The sequence below is a fragment of the Balaenoptera acutorostrata genome, chromosome 15, assembly GCF_949987535.1.
Source record: "Balaenoptera acutorostrata chromosome 15, mBalAcu1.1, whole genome shotgun sequence".
NCBI lineage: Eukaryota > Metazoa > Chordata > Mammalia > Artiodactyla > Balaenopteridae > Balaenoptera > Balaenoptera acutorostrata.
In genome coordinates this window covers 8,306,067-8,326,710 of record NC_080078.1, presented here as the reverse complement: position 1 = coordinate 8,326,710, position 20,644 = coordinate 8,306,067, and the positions used below count along the sequence as shown (strand labels likewise).

General features: G+C 54.2%; 1 protein-coding gene across 6 annotated transcripts in view; it reads right to left on the bottom strand.

Moving 5' to 3' along the window:
- The window catches only part of CUX1 (cut like homeobox 1), a 376,899-nt gene that overhangs the window by 82,083 nt on the left and 274,172 nt on the right, over positions 1–20,644 (bottom strand). For 4 of the 6 annotated variants that reach the window (XM_057528358.1, XM_057528360.1, XM_057528357.1 and 1 more), the window contains exons 9-11: positions 20,098–20,146; positions 7,590–7,694; positions 1,229–1,417 (exon numbers count right to left, since the gene is read on the bottom strand). In XM_057528358.1, coding sequence (XP_057384341.1) covers positions 1,229–1,417; positions 7,590–7,694; positions 20,098–20,146 — 343 coding nt within the window. The remainder of the gene's footprint in view (positions 1–1,228; positions 1,418–7,589; positions 7,695–20,097; positions 20,147–20,644) is intronic. The other 2 variants (XM_057528361.1, XM_057528356.1) reach the window with 1 other exon arrangement.

The window sequence follows — 20,644 nt, the reverse complement described above, 5'->3', positions numbered from 1 at the left end:
GGGCGGGGGGGGGCCCGGTGGGCGGATGGAGCGGGGACGGCAGAGCGGATGCCCGCGCCCTCGCCGGTCCTGTCTCTTCCCTGTCAAATAAGAAACCACCGAGGAGTCCCTGCTGGCTCTGACGTGTGAATCTGGGGTGCCACGACTATCTCCAAATTATGCTAACTTCGACAGATTGGGAATACCTTAAATATAGTGTAATTAAAAAAATATAACGTAAAAGGTTCTGGGTTCTGAATTTGGGACACCAATTTATGAGAAGCCCCAAGAGGATCTAGCTTTCGGCTAGACTGCTAAAGACGCCGGAGGGAGATCAGCGGCTGATGGTGGGCGCTCCCCCTGCTGAAGCGACACCACGCTCCGGGCCCCGGCGCCTGGCACAGGCCTGAGGGTCAAAACCGTCCCTGCAGGTGGGGAGCAGGGCCCACAGGGCTCGGTGCAGAAGTGCCCTCCACGGACCCCTGGCTTTCATTTTGTTTGGGCACGGGGAGGGCTGGGGTCTCGGAGTGCCGGGTCCTCCTGCCGGCAGCCTTCTCCGGGAGCCAGGGGGGGCCGGCAGAGCTGCACGAACGCGTCTGCAGATGGCCTGCGCCCCGACGGCACTCCAGCCCATGCGGCGTGCTGTGGGCACCAAGGATCGGGGTTTCTACAACGGGCTGCATGCGAGGACGGCTGACCAGGAGGGGCGTGCCACCAGGGCAAGGGCTGACGGGAGGGGTCAAGGCCCATCCCGCCTCGCTGCCTTGGGCTTCAGGACTCTGATTCCGGCTGCCTCACAGAGGTCAAGGCTGCCATGCCTGCTGTCAATCAGGACAAGGTGTTCTCCAGACAAGAGCCCTGATGGAGCTTCTGAGTGACGTGTCCAGGGGGACCTCACGCCTCCTTATACTGGTCTCACTGGAGGGAAAGACTTGGCTGATGGCTGGAGCTCAGCTGAGATAAAACCCCAACAGTCACTTCTGCTTTCAAAAGAGAAGGAATTTTAACCATGACCTTTGCAGACGACAAAAACGAGATACATTTGTGCGACGGCTACGGCGGGGCAAATGAGTTGGCTTTGAGGCGAGACCTCCTGCCGTGGTCACTACGCTGGGGGCCGAAGTGCCCTGCTGAAGAGCTCAGGGTGTCGGTGGGGAGCCAGACCCCCCGTGCCGAGCCCGGGCTCCTTCCGGGGCCATGTGTGCGCGTGCGGCCCTCCCCCGGCCCCTGGGGCCCCCGGCGCCCTTACTTTGAGGGTGCTGTTCTTGGCACTCAGCTGCTGCTCGAGCTGGGAGATCTGGCTGGCCGAGTTCTCGCGCAGCTTGGTGAGGCTGGCTTGGAGTCTCTGCACGTCCTCCACCAGCTGCGCGATCTCCCGCTCTTTGGCGGCCAACTCAACTTCCAGGCTGGAGCGGGTGAGGACCTCTATGGCCTGCTCCTGCGGAGGAGAAAGGAGATGACAAAACCGCACCGGCTTCGGACGGGCGCTTGGGGTGATTGGTGCTGGCAACCGAGGCGAAAAGCAGGCAGCGGGAAGGATTTGGTTGGTGATGCGGATGATACGGCATCGCGTCCTGCCTCTGCTTGGACCGCACCTGCCCGTCGCCCTCCCCCCTCACCTTCTCATCTGCACGGGGAGCTGCCACCTGGATTCGTCTGTTCGACAAGCATTTACTGAGTACCCGCCATGTAGCAGGCTCACAGCAGGGGACAGAAGGACAGAAGTCCCTGTCCTCACAGGGCTTCTGGTCCAGTGGGATGGGGCAGGGATGAGATGCCTTAAATATGCTTATTAGTAGCAGAGAGTGTGTCGGATGATGATAAATGCCACGGAAAAACTGAAGCAGGGAAGGGGCAGCTGGGGCTTTTAATAATATGGTCAGGAAAAACCGCATTGAGATGGTGACATTTGAGCAGAGACCTGAAGGAGGTGATGGAAAGGGCCTTGCTGATGGCTCGGGACGCCAGAGGGGAAGGTTCTGAGGACAGCTCCTGGAATGTTCCAAAGCATTTGGATTTTTTACCACAAGATGAGGTGCAATGTCCTTTTGATTCATTACTCTGTTATCTAGAAGCTGAGATACTGTTTGACAAATTGATTCTCGGAGTTAGCATTTTAAAAAAAAGAGTTAAAAGATGTGGAAGGTGCGTATTTGGGGTTCCTTTGCGCAGGAATTCTTTTGATAACTGCTGTTTTAAAAAACTTACTTCCCACCCCTCAGATGTACTCATTTTGGAAAAAAATGCAAAACAGGGAAAAGGTATTTTTTTTAAAGTCAAATTCATATTTCCACTTCCCAAGGATGAAAGCAGCACTCTTCTCAAGTTTTAGAAGTAATCATAGCTCCTGAATGGTTCTGGAAGCTTGTCTGCCGGGCGGAGCACTTCTGGGCATGACTGAGGGGGACATGAAGGGCAGGACTGCAAGGTCCCTATGACGGCAGCGACCTGGGGACGGCTCACACCGCAGTGTAGAACGCCACCACCCTCGCTGTCATCCCCTTGCCCCCGAAGTGCACCGCCGCACACCTTGACTTGGCCTATGCTGGGGTGGAAACAGTGGCAGCGACAGCCCCAGTTGGCAGGGGCGGCCCTGCCATCCCATGCATGATGTGCCTGTCACAGGGTTTGCACATTTGGGGACAGCCGGTCACCATGGAAATAATTTTTCATATCTCCCTCCCAGGAAATTAAGGCCTTTACCATGTAAGAATGTGAACTTTTGTGGGCAAAGAAGTGAGCCCCTTCTGTCTCTGGTTTGTATGATGTTATAAAGTAAGTCCTTCACTTCCCCTGACTTCCGGCAGATCTGCCCGTGGCCCTGGGGCCCCAGTGAGCATCTTCCCGCCAACTTATTAAAGAGGCACATGCTGTCCAGACCAGTTCTGTTCAGCCTGGGCTCCACGGGCTGGTGCCAACTCACAAACCATGGCTGGTACACAGTGAGACAAGCACAGAAATTGAGAGTAAGTGTTTAGAAACTTTTATAGCAATCTGACTTTGCTGTGACATTTTTATTGTCTTTTGTAAAACTATCAGTCTGCAACAGATTGGAAATTCAAAACAAAACAAAACAAATAAAACCATCCTTCACCACAGAGAATTTAGGAAGCGCCGCCCTAGACAACTCTGGCCAGAACCCAGGTCAGGAGCCAAGGGACCGCAGACAAGTCCTCCCAGCAGTGAGGACAGGAGAGGAGCACGCAGAGGGGGTCCTGAGGAGGGAGAGGGGGGTGTAGGCGGGCTGGTGGATCTTGCCGGAAGAAGAGGGGCTCCGTCTCAGGGCGGGGACCCCACAGGCGGGCACGGGGGTGGGAGGGGCAGGGAGCAGGGCACGAGCAAGGGGTGATCAATGCTGAGAGGCCGACTCGAAGAGGACTGAGCATGTTGGCGCCCAAAAGTGACTGCTTGGGAGGGTGGCAGGAGGGGCCTGGACTTAGCAGGGGGACACAATCAAAGTGATACCCAGGGAGGTTGGCCTCATGGTGGGTTTAGGCTGTGCCACGGTATCTAATTTAACTTATTTATCAATCTTCCAACCTGAGGGATGGCAGCCATGGCAACTGTTTAAAGTGCTCTTAGGGAAACAATCTGTAAAACAAGCCCAAAGGTGATCTGGGGTTTTCAATGGGCGAGTGCAAATCACAGCAGGGATGAGGGTTCAGAGAACCAGGGCAAAAACAGGGGCTCTCGGTGTGGCCCTAGATCCAGGATGGGTACCGGGGGACGGGCAGTCCCAGGGTACAGTTGGCTGCTCAACTCTTGGGGCCCAGCCTGGCCTGGCCACAAGCTGACCTTGTGACCTCGGGCACATCAATTAACTCACGAACCCGGGCCACAGATTCCTCATTCATAACAGAGCAAACACCATTTGTGTCTCGCATAAACTAAGCTGAGATGAGATAATATACCCCAAAGCAGCAAGACCTTGGAATTAAGATAGAAAACAGCATCCTACTCTGAGCCCAGACATGCTCACTCCCATCTCCAACACGAGGGCATCCTGTTGTCCCATCGTGAAGACGAAGCAGAAAACGGAGGAAGAAACAGACAAGGGCCCGGGAGTTGACCAGGGGCTGCGGGTGGAGGGAGAGGCCCGCACCTGGGTGATGGAGCTGGGCCTGTCGGTCCGTGGGCACCAGCTAAAAGGAGATGGTAGGACAGGGCGCACAAGGTGCTGGGTAGGGTGGGGGTGTGTGTGAGGGGGGGCGTGGAAAACTGCAGGGGGGTCGGCGTCTGGCAGTTCAGGTGCCCTTGAGATCATTACCGAGAAGGGAAGCAAAGGTGGATTCAGGGACCCAGGACCACTGGCTCCCTCGTGTCTGTCCAGGCCTCGACTCAGCCGCACCCGAATCCCTTGGGGGCTGGGCCCTGCCCTGGCAGCTGTGGTTCAGGGGGCTGGGGTAGGGCCCAAGGACCCCCTCGTCATTCTGATGGGGTCCAGGGTCAGGATCCTGGTTCGGACAAGCCTTGGAAGGAAGGAACAGAAACTGACTTCCCTCAGTCTGACAGCAGGTCCCTGTGGGCACCAGAATGGGGTCCCGAGAGTCTGTCCCAGGGGGACCTGCCCACGCTCCAGGCTTCATAGGTAAGGGCCTGTGTTCCTCATGTTTCCAAAGGGGAGAATGAACCCAGAAACCGAGGTCACTGAGGGAGAACCCCATTAAACTTTGTCCCTCGGAACCGTCCGTCTCCTTCTGCCAAACCGCTTGTGTGAACTATCACGGGTCACGTAAATCCTCCTACAGAGACCAGAACACCGAGGCCAGAAGAAGCCAGGTAACGATCTCTGTTACCCTGCAGCCATTTTCACACGAGATATGAATGAGATGCAGGAACATCACTCAACACGAGGGAAACCTGACGTGCGGTGACGGTGGGCTGGGACCCCAGCCTACGAGGCAAACGCTCGGGGTCTAGGCTAATCTCCCCGGGGAGGGTTGAGGGAATGAGAGGCTCAGTTTTCCTTCTTTCTCGTCACCCCACTATTCCTGCCAACACTAAGTGGCCGACATATGCCGACTATGTCCAGTATATTCACCTGATGGACAGACAGGCATTTAGGTTTAAGGCGGCCTGGTGTGGTGCACCAGAGTCCCAAACTAACATTTGCCTGTAAACACTTGACAAAGGGCCTGCATACCTCCTGTCTCCTTGAATGCGCATGAAGCAGGGGTGGCTCGATGGAGGGGTAAAGAGTGGACTTTGGAGCAGGACAAACTTGGGATCATATTCCAGCTTGGTCATTTTCTAGCTGTGTGACCTTGGGCAGATTACTTAACTCCTCTGAGCCTGTTTGCTTACCTACAAAATGAAGGTAATAAAACCGTCCTCTAACGACTGTGGCATCACGAGTCAGCAATGACATAACTGCACAGAGCCCCGCCCGGCCCCTAATGCGGAGCAGGGGCTGGCTGAGTGGCGGCTCGCCTTCCAGAATTGGTGATTCCAATGGCCCAATGGCCCGGTTTCAGCTTTTGCTGGATCTATAGACTCCACTGTTTCTCTGCCTAGTTCTGCCAGCCAAGCCCAACAGACATCGTGCCGCTGGCCTGGTCTCCTATGCTTGCTCGTTTGCTCCCCAACGGGCTGGGGCTGGGGCTGGGCCTGGAGCTGCCAGGCTACGTGGGAACGTGTCCCTGAGGGGAGCCCTGGCAGGGCCGGCTCGCGGGAGGCTGAAGCGATGCCATGTAAACACTGCACTTAGCCGATGCTGAAGTGTTTAAGCGCCCCGAGGACCCACAACTTGCTCTACCTGCGAAAACATTCATTTCCTTCTGAAATGTTTTGGTTGCTACGGTCCAGGACGGTGCCAGAAACCCTCTCAATCAAAACATTTAGCTCAGGAGCCCCGGGCAGACGCACGATGCACGGCTTTCTCTAGAGGACCCTGAGCGACCACAGAGGCCAGGAGAAGCTGCACCGATTCCATCCTCGAGGGCTTTTTCCCGCCTCGGCTCTGGTGCTGGGTTCAGTCCAAGTAAACTTGGACAAGGGGACGGTGACAGAGCCAAGGGGACATTGCAGGCAAAATTAATAGCAGAGTCCATCAAGTACAAAGGTTGTGATGGTTCCTTAAATGGAAAACTTTTCTCTGTAGCCTGAAACACTTAAGTCATGTTTTAGTTAATGTGAACTTAAAGATGGAAAACAAAAATCCAGTCTTAAAAGGGGTCCTCACACTAAAACTTTGCTTTGGACGCGTTCCTGGGGAATAATTTAAAAGCTCCGGTCTGGGGCGGCGGAGGCCCCTGCCGAGCCCTGGCTTGGCCGCTGGGGCCAAGCGTTCTGGGGCAAGGGGTTTACATCCAGGGAGCTTCTGTTTCCTCATCTATATAAAGAAATAACAATGCCCTGCTTCATGGGTCGGGTGGGGTAGTGGTAGTCAAACTGATGTGTGACCTTATTACAGCAGCACGTCTCCCACTGGACTGTCCTCTCTCCAGGAAGGGCCTGGCTCGTCCCTCCTGGCTCTCCCAGGATCCACTGCGGGTCCCGGCACACAGCAAGGGCTCTCCAACCCTTTATTAAATAAAAGGACAGCTACAGGTGCAGTTCACCCGTCACAGGCCATCAGAGCTGCAGGGACCTCAGGATCACTTGCTTCCTCCTTATTCTGCACACCAGGAAACTCAGGCCTCGTTAAGTGCCACCACCTGAGTTAATCACTGTATGTGAACTAGTGACGGAGTTGGCTCTGAAACCGGGGCCCCTGGACCAGAGTGCTGGTGCCAACCACAGTCAGACTAACCGCTAAGGTTGGCTGAGGACGGATTATGTGGCAGGACGTGCTCTAACGGCTTCACTCAGAGTAATTTCCAGAACCCTTGTAAAAACCCATTTTACGGATGATGCCACTGAGACTCAGGGAGGTTAAGCCACTTGCCCCAAGTCACACAGCTGATAAACTGCAGAGCTGGGTTCGGAACCCAGGGGTTTGGCTCCAGTGGCCACGGTCTTAATTACGCCGCCTCTCTGTATTGCCGCACAGCATTGAAGGAAAGAGTCTGGAGTCCGATAGCTCAAAGCCGCCTTGATCGAGCTGGGAAAGTTCCAGCTAAGAGCAATTTTCATTAGTCTTAGAAAAATCAAGAGGCAAAGGTCTGAGATGTGTGCCTGGCTCCTCTTGAATGCTCGCACGTCAGGCGACATCCTGACTATCACGCGGACTCAGAGCGGGTTGCGTTATTACCTGCCCCGCTCCTCCCACATCATGAACTGTTTTTCACTCTGGAAGGACACATCCAGGAGAAGACCAGATCTCCAATCTTCCTGTGCAGTTCTGCAAGCCTCCAGCCTCGGATCGCCACCCATCTGCCAGCGGTCCACCCACCAGTCTAACTGGGAAGATGGTCTCTTGGTGATGGGCTCTCCACCGGGTGGGCGTCACGCTGACCACTGGGCACCGACGCACAACCAGTAAAGCTCTTCCCTCTGACACTACTGGGTTCCATCCCCAGACTGTTACACGCACTCCCCACCGAGACAGCAGGACTGTTTCAAACATTACCCCCGTAAAGGGACGCTCTAAAGCCAAAGAAGAAAGCGGCTGTAACACACAGAGGTACGGATGCGAGGCGACGGGGTCCCCGCGGGGCTGGGCTACCCACCACGTCCGGCGCCTTCTGGATCTGGGAGGCCAGCTGGAGAGAGTGGTTGGCCGACAAGAGCTGCTCCCTCAAGGTCTCCACCTCTCTCTGAGCCACCTCTGCCCTCTGAAGGAAGTGAAAAGGGTGGAAAGAGAAAGTACATTCAGTTTAACAACTGACAATTATTACAAGAAACATTCATCAATTCATGCCTGACTGACTATAATTGATTTTCCTAAACACTCAACCTAATAAATGCTAGAAAAAAACCAGAGAATGTGATGGATTTTTATTTTAAACAGTACAAGGAAGAAATAATTGAGCGATTATGACAGTAATTTAACGCTAGGAGCAAGGAATCCCCTGCTGATACTAGCGCTCCGGCCCACTGAATTTCCCAGACTGAATAAATACAAGTGGAAATGGAGTCTTTTGATTCAATTTCTTTCTATTCTCATAGCCCAAGAAGATTTTATTGCAGGATTACTCCTGGGAGTAATTCTCACGGGTAAACAGTGAATTAAAGACACTCTGGCCATTCTCCTCCTAAAAACATGCACAATGTTGCAGTTGTTTTCCTCCAGCAAGTATTTCCATAAACGGACGGGGTGTAAATGCCACTTCTTTTGTGAGGACCAGGCTTATTTCAACGTATTTAACCCTTCACCCGACCAAGTTTTCTAATGCTGAGGCTGGCATTTCCAGCCAGCCAGGCCAACGAGGGGCTGCTGAGGGGGTGAGGCCGAACAGAGCCGCCCACAGGGAGGAGGCTGCAAGAGGAACGAGTGGACGCTTCTGTCATTTGCTGTAATTCCCGGACAAGGACACCAGTGCCCCGGAGAGCAAACCAGTATTTCCCACTGGTCAGCGAGAACAGTCACTCCAGTGCCCACCTCCCAAGAGGGCACCGTGGTGCAGTGGGCAGGAGCTGGGCATTTGGGACCAGAGGGATGAGAGCAGGTCACCTAACTCAGCTCACCAAGCCTCCACCTTCCCATCTGTAAAATGGGAACACCGTCTCCCTCCCAGGGACCTCGCAAGGATTAACACCCAGAAGCGCCCTCATTCATAAGTGCTTTGTTAATGGGCTTGTCCTGATTTTACAATGACTGAGACGAAACGCAAGGATGGGTGGGAAGCTGTAGCTAATTGACACTGGGCACGTGGACTGAGGAGTGATCGCTACTTCTTTCTACCAGACGTACATTCTGCACATAGAAAAGATGAACAAGAAAAGCCTGGCTGACTAAGGCTATTTCGTGTGTTTTCTTATTTTGTGGTGTGACAGTGCGTGCCTACTAATTGCTAAGAATGAACTGAAAAGAAAAGCAAGAAGTTAGCCTGCCCGGTACTCGCCGATCCACCTAGTTGTACGAGGACTGGGTTTGGCAGCCTTAAGTGGTTCTACGACGGCGGCGCGGCCCTATCTGCTCTGCATCCAGACAAATTAGGGTATTTCTAACAGTAGCTGCTCCTGCCCGGGATGGTGCTGGTGGCCGCCCGCCCTGCTGCTCCAGGAGCTCTTGGAATTGCACTCAATCTAATTCCCATGGCGCCTGGGCGGGCCTGTCTGTGCGCGAGCAGCCACTTCCCACCCTCTGCTGCAAACCGTCTAGAGGCGCCCCTGTCAGGAAAGGCGGTGATGTGACCGGCATGGCCAAGATGCCAGGGGTGACTTCTGGTTCACGATAACTGCAGGAAGCTCTCCCCTTCAGTGAAAAAGATTTCCCCTAGTTTGTTTCCAGATGAGCCACTCCACGTTTTTCTGATAATCAAGTCATGTTACTGAAAAGTTCACTCTCGTCCTTCTCGTCAGTTATACTCTAGGGCATAAAACCTCCATGGCTCTGCCAGGAAGAAGGTGTATTTGGACATATTTCTAGCCTTTCTGACTAAGGAAAACATTGCTCAGCCTAGTGGAGAAGCAGTTCTGGTGGCAGCAAACGAGGCAGCATTCCCCCGCCCCCGCCTGCTAACACTGGCCGTGAAATGTTCCAGAAGCACCAGAGCTGGGGCAGCACGGGCAGTGGCTTCGCGGCCAGGATCTCACGTGGGCATTTCGCTGTTGGGAGCAGAGTGTTGTCCCATCAAAGGCCGAGGGCTCACAGAATAAGGGATCTTAGTTGTGGATGATTTCACCCTCGGTTTTCATAATTTCTCCAGAGCTTCTGCACTTTGTTCAGTTTCCAAGTTCATGTACAGTCATGAAACTGGGGCCTATCCTCGGTGGTCACAGCCTCTTATCACGTTTGACTTGACTTGGCTGCTTCACTGCAATTCTTTTTTTAAAAAAATCAATTCATTAACTGATTAATTAATTAGGTTGTGGCAGGTCTTAGTTGCGGCAGATGGGCTCCTCAGTTGTGGCATGAAAACTCTTAGTTGCGGCATGTGGGATCTAGTTCCCTGGACAGGGATCGAAACCCGGCCCCCTGCATTGGGAGCGTGGAGTCTTAACCACTGTGCCACCAGGGAAGTCCCACACTGTAAGTTTTTGATTGTTTAGGATTTTTATTATTTATTCAGGATTTATAGCCTGAGTACATCAAAAACAAAACAAAACAAAATGAAATGAGTTGAGGTGGTTTGTGCCGCTAAATGTGTGCAAAGCAGAACAACTGAAAGTCAAAATGGGCCTAAGAGCTGCTGAAGGAGGGAGCAGGTACTGGACGCCGGGAGCTGCTGGGGTGAGTGAGTCTCTGCAGCTGTAAATGCAGCCCAGCCGCTGGCGGCTGAGGCGGAAGGAAAAGGGTGCTGTGCTGGGTTGGCGCCGTGGTCTCACCTGCTGCCAGGGTTTCCTATCTTCCCCACGACCACAGTCCGACCAGATGAAGTTGTGTTTCTAGAACTGGAATCAACGGGGGGAGGGGGCAAGCTCTGGTGCCCGTTTCTGATCTGGATGCCCAGACACGGGGCCGTGGCTGCCATGAGACACCCAGCTCCCCGTTTCCACTGACGGGACTCCTCCTCCCCTGTCCCTGCAGAGGCAGAGCCTGGGGACCGAGGCCAGGGCCCTGGTGGGCAGATGGCGGCATCGTGGGTGTGACTCAGTGGCCACCCCACGGTGAGAACAGAGCCTGGCCAAGCCTGAGCTGCCCTCCTGAGAGATTTGCTGGCTGTTTCTTACTTTCTGTCCTTTTCTGAGAAGTGAGGGTAAGTGCTGGAAGCGCAAGGGAAAGTAAAGGAGAGGGCACGTGAATGAATGAGGGCACTGCTTTGCATTTTGGCGGTAACTCCAACCAGAAAGACAGAAAGGGCTGCCCTGCAGGACAACTGGGGACGAGCGAGGTAACACTCCAACCAGAAAGACAGAAAGGGCTGCCCTGCAGGACAACTGGGGACGAGCGAGGTAACACTCCAACCAGAAAGACAGAAAGGGCTGCCCTGCAGGACAACTGGGGACGAGCGAGGTAACACTCCAACCAGAAAGACAGAAAGGGCTGCCCTGCAGGACAACTGGGGACGAGCGAGGTAACACTCCAACCAGAAAGACAGAAAGGGCTGCCCTGCAGGACAACTGGGGACGAGCGAGGTAACACTCCAACCAGAAAGACAGAAAGGGCTGCCCTGCAGGACAACTGGGGACGAGCGAGGTAACACTCCAACCAGAAAGACAGAAAGGGCTGCCCTGCAGGACAACTGGGGACGAGCGAGGTAACACTCCAACCAGAAAGACAGAAAGGGCTGCCCTGCAGGACAACTGGGGACGAGCGAGGTAACACTCCAACCAGAAAGACAGAAAGGGCTGCCCTGCAGGACAACTGGGGACGAGCGAGGTAACACTCCAACCAGAAAGACAGAAAGGGCTGCCCTGCAGGACAACTGGGGACGAGCGAGGTAACACTCCAACCAGAAAGACAGAAAGGGCTGCCCTGCAGGACAACTGGGGACGAGCGAGGTAACACTCCAACCAGAAAGACAGAAAGGGCTGCCCTGCAGGACAACTGGGGACGAGCGAGGTAACACTCCAACCAGAAAGACAGAAAGGGCTGCCCTGCAGGACAACTGGGGACGAGCGAGGTAACACTCCAACCAGAAAGACAGAAAGGGCTGCCCTGCAGGACAACTGGGGACGAGCGAGGTAACACTCCAACCAGAAAGACAGAAAGGGCTGCCCTGCAGGACAACTGGGGACGAGCGAGGTAACACTCCAACCAGAAAGACAGAAAGGGCTGCCCTGCAGGACAACTGGGGACGAGCGAGGTAACACTCCAACCAGAAAGACAGAAAGGGCTGCCCTGCAGGACAACTGGGGACGAGCGAGGTAACACTCCAACCAGAAAGACAGAAAGGGCTGCCCTGCAGGACAACTGGGGACGAGCGAGGTAACACTCCAACCAGAAAGACAGAAAGGGCTGCCCTGCAGGACAACTGGGGACGAGCGAGGTAACACTCCAACCAGAAAGACAGAAAGGGCTGCCCTGCAGGACAACTGGGGACGAGCGAGGTAACACTCCAACCAGAAAGACAGAAAGGGCTGCCCTGCAGGACAACTGGGGACGAGCGAGGTAACACTCCAACCAGAAAGACAGAAAGGGCTGCCCTGCAGGACAACTGGGGACGAGCGAGGTAACACTCCAACCAGAAAGACAGAAAGGGCTGCCCTGCAGGACAACTGGGGACGAGCGAGGTAACACTCCAACCAGAAAGACAGAAAGGGCTGCCCTGCAGGACAACTGGGGACGAGCGAGGTAACACTCCAACCAGAAAGACAGAAAGGGCTGCCCTGCAGGACAACTGGGGACGAGCGAGGTAACACTCCAACCAGAAAGACAGAAAGGGCTGCCCTGCAGGACAACTGGGGACGAGCGAGGTAACACTCCAACCAGAAAGACAGAAAGGGCTGCCCTGCAGGACAACTGGGGACGAGCGAGGTAACACTCCAACCAGAAAGACAGAAAGGGCTGCCCTGCAGGACAACTGGGGACGAGCGAGGTAACACTCCAACCAGAAAGACAGAAAGGGCTGCCCTGCAGGACAACTGGGGACGAGCGAGGTAACACTCCAACCAGAAAGACAGAAAGGGCTGCCCTGCAGGACAACTGGGGACGAGCGAGGTAACACTCCAACCAGAAAGACAGAAAGGGCTGCCCTGCAGGACAACTGGGGACGAGCGAGGTAACACTCCAACCAGAAAGACAGAAAGGGCTGCCCTGCAGGACAACTGGGGACGAGCGAGGTAACACTCCAACCAGAAAGACAGAAAGGGCTGCCCTGCAGGACAACTGGGGACGAGCGAGGTAACACTCCAACCAGAAAGACAGAAAGGGCTGCCCCGCAGGACAACTGGGGACGAGCGAGGTAACACTCCAACCAGAAAGACAGAAAGGGCTGCCCTGCAGGACAACTGGGGACGAGCGAGGTAACACTCCAACCAGAAAGACAGAAAGGGCTGCCCTGCAGGACAACTGGGGACGAGCGAGGTAACACTCCAACCAGAAAGACAGAAAGGGCTGCCCTGCAGGACAACTGGGGACGAGCGAGGTAACACTCCAACCAGAAAGACAGAAAGGGCTGCCCCGCAGGACAACTGGGGACGAGCGAGGTAACACTCCAACCAGAAAGACAGAAAGGGCTGCCCTGCAGGACAACTGGGGACGAGCGAGGTAACACAAGCCAGGTGCCTAGCGGTGCCGCCACGCGGTGACAGGCGCCCAGTGAAGAATTATTATTATTATTTTGGGCCCTGGTGTGTGCTGCCTCAGGTGGCCACGATTCTTTCCTTATCTTTTTTTTTTTTTAAATTATTTATTTATTTTTGGCTGCGTTGGGTCTTCGTTGCTGCGCACGGGCTTTCTCTAGTTGCGGTGAGCGGGGGCTACTCTTTGTTGCGGTGCACGGGCTTCTCATTGCGGTGGCTTCTCTTGTGGAGCACGGGCTCTAGATGCGCGGGCTTCAGTAGTTGTGGCACACGGGCTCAGTAGTTGTGGCTCGCGGGCTCTAGAGCGCAGGCTCGGTAGTTGTGGCGCATGGGCTTAGTTGCTCTGCAGCATGTGGGATCTTCCCGGACCAGGGTTCGAACCCATGTCCCCTGCCTCGGCAGGCGGATTCTTAACCACTGTGCCACCAGGGAAGTCCTCCTTATCTTAAAATGAGGAAAAACTTTTTTTTTTAGTTTATTTATTTTTGGCTGCGTTGGGTCTTCGTTGCTGCGCGCGGGCTTTCTCTAGTTGTGGCGAGCTGGGGCTACTCTTCGTTGCAGTGCGTGGGCTTCTCATTGCAGTGGCTTCTCTTGTTGCGGAGCACGGGCTCTAGGCACGCGTGCTTCAGTAGTTGTGGCTCACGGGCTTAGCTGCTCCGTGGCATGTGGGATCTTCCTGGACCAGGGCTTGAACTTGTGTCCCCTGCATTGGCAGGCGGATTCTTAACCACTGCGCCACCAGGGAAGTCCCGAGGAAAAATTTTAAAATTTAAAATCTTAAAATTTTTAGGGGAAAATTACTAAAGACTGTAGCTGGTCTTCAGGTTAAACTCCAGCTTCCTTCTGCTGTCACCAGGAAGTCATAAAATGTGGAGAAGCGCAGCCCGGTGGGGCAGACAGAGGGGGCAAAGGCAGAGGCTTGGGCGGCTGCAGCCCGCAGGGGACGGCTGGGGAGGCCCGTCACAGCCCAGCGTGCAACGCGGGCCCCGGGCCCAGGGAAAGGGGGCTGTGCTCAGGGGTTCCCTTGGGGTGTGTGTTTCCTTCTCCCCCAGCACCAAGGCTGGGATGTGAGGGAATCCTCACCACCTCCCCTGTCGGGCAGGCTTTCCCCAGTTTACCCATTTAAGGTGTGGCTTTGAGTCCCCTGGTTTTATATGGTGGTGGTGGAGGCAGCGGGGGGGGGGGGGGGGTCTCTGATCCAGCCTTCTGCCCAACCTGGCCCTAGGCTTTGTCTCTTGTCCCTTTTATATGTGTGGCCATGAAAACCCAGCTCTGGGGACACCAGAGATGAGCGAGTCCCTTTAGTGACACAGCAGCCATGTGAGCTGGCCAAGGGCAGTGCCCCCAGGGAGACGGGCCGTGGCTGGGCACACGGGTCTGCTGGCAGGCTGTCCCTCCTGCAGTCACTTCCCAAGGCTGCTGGAGCAAACTACCACAGATGCAGTGGAGTCAAACAAGACCAGCTTATTACGTCACAGTTCTGAGGTCAGGCGTCCGCTGTGGGTCTCACTGGGGTAAGATCAAGGTGCTGCAGGGCTGGTCCCTTCCTGAGGCTCCGGGGCAGGATCTGTTTTCTGTTTTCTGGCTGTTTTCAGCTCCTAGAGGCTTCCCGCATTCCTCGGCTTGTGACCCCTTCCTCACAACCTTCAGAGCCCACAGTGGCCAGTCAAACCCTTCTCACATCCCATCACTCTGACTCTTCTGTCTCCTTCTCTGCACCTAAGGACCCTGGTGATTATGGAGGGCCCACCTGCATAACCCCAGGGACCCTCCCATCTCAAGGTCAGCAGATTAACAGCCTTAACTGTGCTCTGCAGGTAAGTGGACCTATTCACAGGTTGTGGAGATTGGGATGTGGACATCTCTGGGGGCCGTTCTTCTGGCCACCGTAGTCCTCAAGGACAAATAACACATTTGGACCATTTCCAGGAGAAGGAAAGCTCTCCTCGGGGATGACTCCTCAACCCGCTCCCTTCAAGGCCCCGGACTCTGGGGGAGAGAAAAGGGGAGCAAGCGACCTTCCAAGGGAACAGATGCAATCGCTGTGGCAAGTGCACAGCTAACGTCCGGTCACCCTTCCAGATCAACACCCACACTCGACTGCGGAGGACAGCTAGGGCCCAGAGGTGGACCCGCTTCAGCGATGCTGCAGGATAGAGGTCAGAAAGGTCCACTGAGAGAGCTACCGCCACACATCCCAAGCTGGCCCCGTGCTGGTGGCCGGAGTCCCATTTGGACCCCCTGCCTGTGTTTCTGGGGGGCTCGATGGATACTGATTTGGATTTCTTTGCTCGGGTCGGCCAGGCTGAAAGCTGGACCTACCCCAGCGTCACACCACCTGCATAAACGCAGATTGTTACAGTCCACAGACTGCTGAGTCACGATTTTAGAAAAGCCATAAGAGCAAATTTCCCTACCCCCTCCTGCCCCAAAAGCTCTGAACCTTTACTGTCACCAATTAAGACAGTATTAATACAAGCACCTCCAAGTTGGACAAAGAGGTGTAAGTGAGAGCCAGCCCTAACTGCCCGTCACCAGTCGGACTCTCTTCCACTTCTCCTCACTAGAAACTCAAGTACTTCAGCGATTAAATAAGAGCTTCAGGTCTCAGTAGAACGTTTTGACTATAAACCAGTGCAAAAATAATGTTATATGCCAGTGAACTAGTAAATTGCTCCGCCCGGGGCTCTCCCCTGATGGGAGAGGCATGGAACCAGATGTCTGGCTGCGCCCGCCCCGGTACCCCTCCTCCGGCCCGGCCCGCCTCCGCCTAATCGCCACGGGGCCCCGCATCATCCCTGCCCTGACACATCACCACAGCTGCTTACTGCTCTCCTGGCTTCCAGTCTTTTCACTCCCCTCCGTTCTCTGGATGTTTAGCCAGAGCGATCCTTCTAGAACTCAAATCTGACGTCTCACTCCCGCCCGTGATTCTCCACTGTTCTCAGGATGAGGCCCTCCCCACACCTGGCTAGACCCCCTCCTCTGGGCCCACCTTTCCGTAGGGGCTTTACGGAATAGCCTGGAACCCCCAGAGCTCACGGCGCCCTTCCGTATAGGCCCTTCCTCGCCTGCCTGGACGCTGCCCTCCTCCCTGTCCCCCCGGGGAGTTTTTGTCCTCATCGAGTCATCCTTGTTGACCTGTTGAGTCATCGAGTCAGCCCCTCTTTCTGTCTGCTCTGTGTCTGATCCTCTACCTCATACTCTCAGCGAGGGCTGGCCCACATCTGCCTGCACAGCTCTGGTGACGGGGAGCTCACTCCCTTCGGAGGCAGCTCCAGGCACCTCCGCATCAGGAGGGAGTTCCCTCCCATCAGCCTCTGCACTTGGCCGTGAAAAAGCCCGACCCCTTCCCTGGCCAGCCCTCGACAGCTGCAAGGCCAGAATCCACAACCGCTGCCCTAGGCCTTCCCCTTTCTAATCTCTTAACATCCCAAGTTCCTGATGTGTCAAGTCTCTCTGTCTTCTTTCCCTGCTCCCCAAAGAATAGGGATGTCCCCAGACCTCCTTGTTTCTTTTGTGTGAGGGTCCCTTCCCCATCCTGGCCGTGGAGTGGAGTCTGAATGCATTCCATGTGCCTGGTTTCCTTCTAGTGTGTGTGGTTTTCCAGGACAAGCGATAATTCCCCGGGCATGGACTAACTGCTACAGCCGGCTGCAGAATCACCGCCCCCTTCACTCCAGAGACTATTTCTATAAATGTAGCCTGAGTGGCTGGTGAGACTCTCCTATACCTCTCCCCACCCCCACTGTGCTGGTACCTTCCTGGGCAGGACTTCAGAATTCTCCCTGCGAACCCAGGCTTCCTTAGCAACTACGGAGCACGCATTTAAGCACCCACTTACAGGTGTTTTACCTCTAATCCGCAAAACAATCTTGTGAAGGAAGTACAAGCAGACCTCGTTTTACTGCGCTTCACTTTATTGTGCTTTTTACTAACTGAAGGTTTGTGGCAACCCTGTGTCGAGCAAGTCCACTGGCGCTATTTTTCCAACAGCGTTATTTTAAAGTTAAGGTATGTGCATTGTTTGTTTAGATGTAATGCTATTGCACACTTAAGAGACTACAGTGTAGCATAAACTTAACTTGTATATGAACTGGGAAGCCAAAACATTTGTGTGACTCCCATTCCGATACCCGCTCTGTTGCGGTGGTCCGGAACCTGAAATCTCTCCGAGGTCTGCCTGTACTACTTATCATTTCCTCCCTCCCTTTCTCTCGTACATAAACAATTTTTTTAAATTAAAATTGAACTGTAAAATACAATCACATAAAATATACCATCTTAACCATTTTTAAGTATACATTTTAAAGTAGTGTTAAGTAGGTTCGCATCGTCGGGCAACCATCTCTAGAAATTTTCATCTTGCAAAACTGAAACTCTGTCCCCATTAAACACTGTAATTCCCCATTCCCCGCTCCCCCAGCCGCTGACACCCACCTACCCTTCTTTTTTTAAATTAATTAATTAATTAATTTTTGGCTGCGTTGGGTCTTTGTTGCTGCGCGCGGGCTTTCTCCAGCTGTGGTGAGTGGGGGCCACCCTCACTGCGGTGTGCGGGCCTCTCACTGCAGTGGCCTCTCCCATTGCGGAGCATGGGCTCCAGGCAAGCGGGCTTCAGTAGTTGTGGTGTATGGGCTCAGTAGTTGTGGCTCGCGGGCTCTAGAGCGCAGGCTCAGTAGTTGTGGCGCACAGGCTTAGTTGCTCTGCGGCATGTGGGATCCGCCCGGACCAGGGCTCGAACCCGCGTCCCCTGCATTGGCAGGCAGCCTCCCAACCACTGCGCCACCAGGGAAGGGAAGTCTCCCCCACCTACCCTTCTACTACTCTCTGTCTCTATGAATTCAATGACCCTAGGGATTTCATGTAGGTGGAATCACACAGTCTGTTTTTTTGTGACCGGCTTAATTTTCCTTAGCATAATGTCTGCAAAGTTCATCTCTTTCTTTTCCTTTTTTAAAAGAAATGTAAGCAGTGTAGAGACTTGTCCAAGGCCATCTATGGCCAGGAAGTACCAAGTGCGGACCTGAACCAACTGTCACCGTGGAGGCGGCACCTTTCTCCAGGGTCCTGTCTGGTGTCTCCGAGGACCCGGATCCACCCAGTGGCCTTCAACACTTTGAGAAGCACATCAACTGTGCCAAACGTCCTAGTACCTGGGGACTAACTAGAGTCTGAGCACTTGATATGCACAGTCAGCTCACCTGTCTAACAAACTAGAGCTTACCCCAAAGTGCCACCAAAAGGGGAAGCAGGCCCAGGATGGGCCTGGAGGGAGGGAGAGAGTGGGTGAGTGGAAACTGAGAAATGCAAATGATAATCCCGTGACAGGGAAGGTTAACCAATAAGGTTTCTGCAAAGTCCAGCAGTGCTACTTGAGTAAGAACAAAGGGGCCAAAGTAAATTAGTTTAGCAAATTAAGGTACATAAATGCTTAGGCACCTCTGTGAGGTGAAGCAGAAGTAGTGCTTTAGGGCAAGGAGCCGAATGGGTGTATTTGGGAAATAAAGAAAGGCCAAGTGAGCCCCCAGGCTCTATCCTTGTCTCTGAGTGTGGTGAACAGCACAGGCGCCAGGCCTGGCTCTGCAATTGACCGGCCACTGACCTCAGTTTCCTCATCTGTAAGATGGGAGTCATAACTACACTGACCTTGGTGGAAAACAGTGAGGTTTAAGTGACTCGGTTCGTGTGAAGTTCGGTACAAAATAAGTTACTCAACAATGGTCAGCTCTTCTCACCGTGACCAGCATAGCTACTACACAAAGATGCTACCTCGGGTGAAGCAGTCCACGCGTCTCTACTGAGCAACCCCCATGGACCAGGCCCAGGATACTCAGGGGTGAGTCTGAGTGTGCAACACCGAACACACAAAATCTTCCTTAAAGAAGAAAGGAATCCACACGTTCCATGATCATTCTTATGCATACACTGACTTTCATATTTTAATCAGACTTCAGGATATTTTCATGGGCCAAAGAATGGACAGGGACGCTCTTTGCTGAGTGTCTGCCAAGGTCCGGGTTAGCAATGCCAGTCAGGGGGACAGGTACCCTTGTGGGACCCTCACAGGGTGGAGAGCTGAGACCACGGATCTGAGAAAGATTTTCATCCCATGGGGCCACCCGAGGCAAACCGCTAAGCTTCCAAGTGCCTGGAGCGACCCAGCTGTAAAACTCAGTGGGGAGAGGTCACCACTGCCCCTGGCCTTCTGCGGCTGAGACACATAACCCAGCTCTGGCTGCTTCTCCCTGCAAATAAATAAACTAAAACGAGAGACCCCTCTCTTTTCAAAGCAGTAGCACCATATGCTGAAGCAAAATGTTCTCCTGTTCTGCAGAGTCCTTGGCGAAGGGCGGGGCTCTGCAGGGTGGCCAAATTTCCCAGGCAGCTGCGTGCTTAGAGCCACTGGATACCGTGTGCCTATTCTGCGCCGGACACAGTGCTGGGGGTACTTTGCGCAAAGCATTGTGACAACTAAGTATCAGCCAAGAGGGGCTGTCAGCTGGCAGCCCTCTCCAGAGCAAGTGGCTTCATCCCATTAGAAGGTGGAGACACAGACTTTGCTACAGGGTAACGCATTGGTATAAACTCTATGGCATAACGGCTATCACGGGAACAGAGCGGAGATTTAAGAGATGGATTAAGGAAAAGAAAAAGCATCGCCATGGGATGCCTGGGATGCTGGGACCACGTCAGAGACTTTCCCAAGGAAATCACGCATGGGACTTTTCACGTATTTCTCATGACATCAGAAAAAGCGTCAACGTCGACAGCTATATGTGAAAGGTACAAGACTAACTGGCCTCTTAACTTAGAGAAGCCTCTTCGGAGAGAACAGAAAGGGCTACGCTCTTGTGATTTCACGCCTGAAGCCATCAAACGTCCTACCTGGTTTGCTCTTTCAAGGTCCGTCATGATCATTTCAATTTCGTCGGCCCTGGGGAGGTGAGAGGGAGACAGCAGGTTAGTCAGCGGCGAGGGAGGCTCAGGGGCCACCGCGGTTCCAACTCGGCAGCATGACCCACAGGCACGCAGGTCGGTGTCGGGGGAGAGGGGCCATGCAGAAGGGGACTCTGCCACCCATTGGGAGGAGGTGGGCTTGCATCGGCGGTAGAGCCCGCCTGCCCTTGAGGGGCGCCCGGTCTCTTTGGGGAGACAGTGCCTCCTGCCAAGAAAGCGAACAGAACCCTGAATAGAATGCTCTGGAAAAACAGAGGCGGCAGAGATGAATTCTCCTTGGGGGAGGGAATCAGGAAGGTTTCAGAGGAGGTGATGTGTGAGCTGGGTTTTGAAGGATGAGTAGAAGTTTGCTAGGACCAAGAGAACCACGAGCAGGTGGGGGAGGCGGGAGGAGGCTGGGGGGCTCTGCAGTCTGTGCTATAAAACCACCTGGGTCACCGTCATCCTCCCTCAGCCTGCTCACACACAGGGGGTT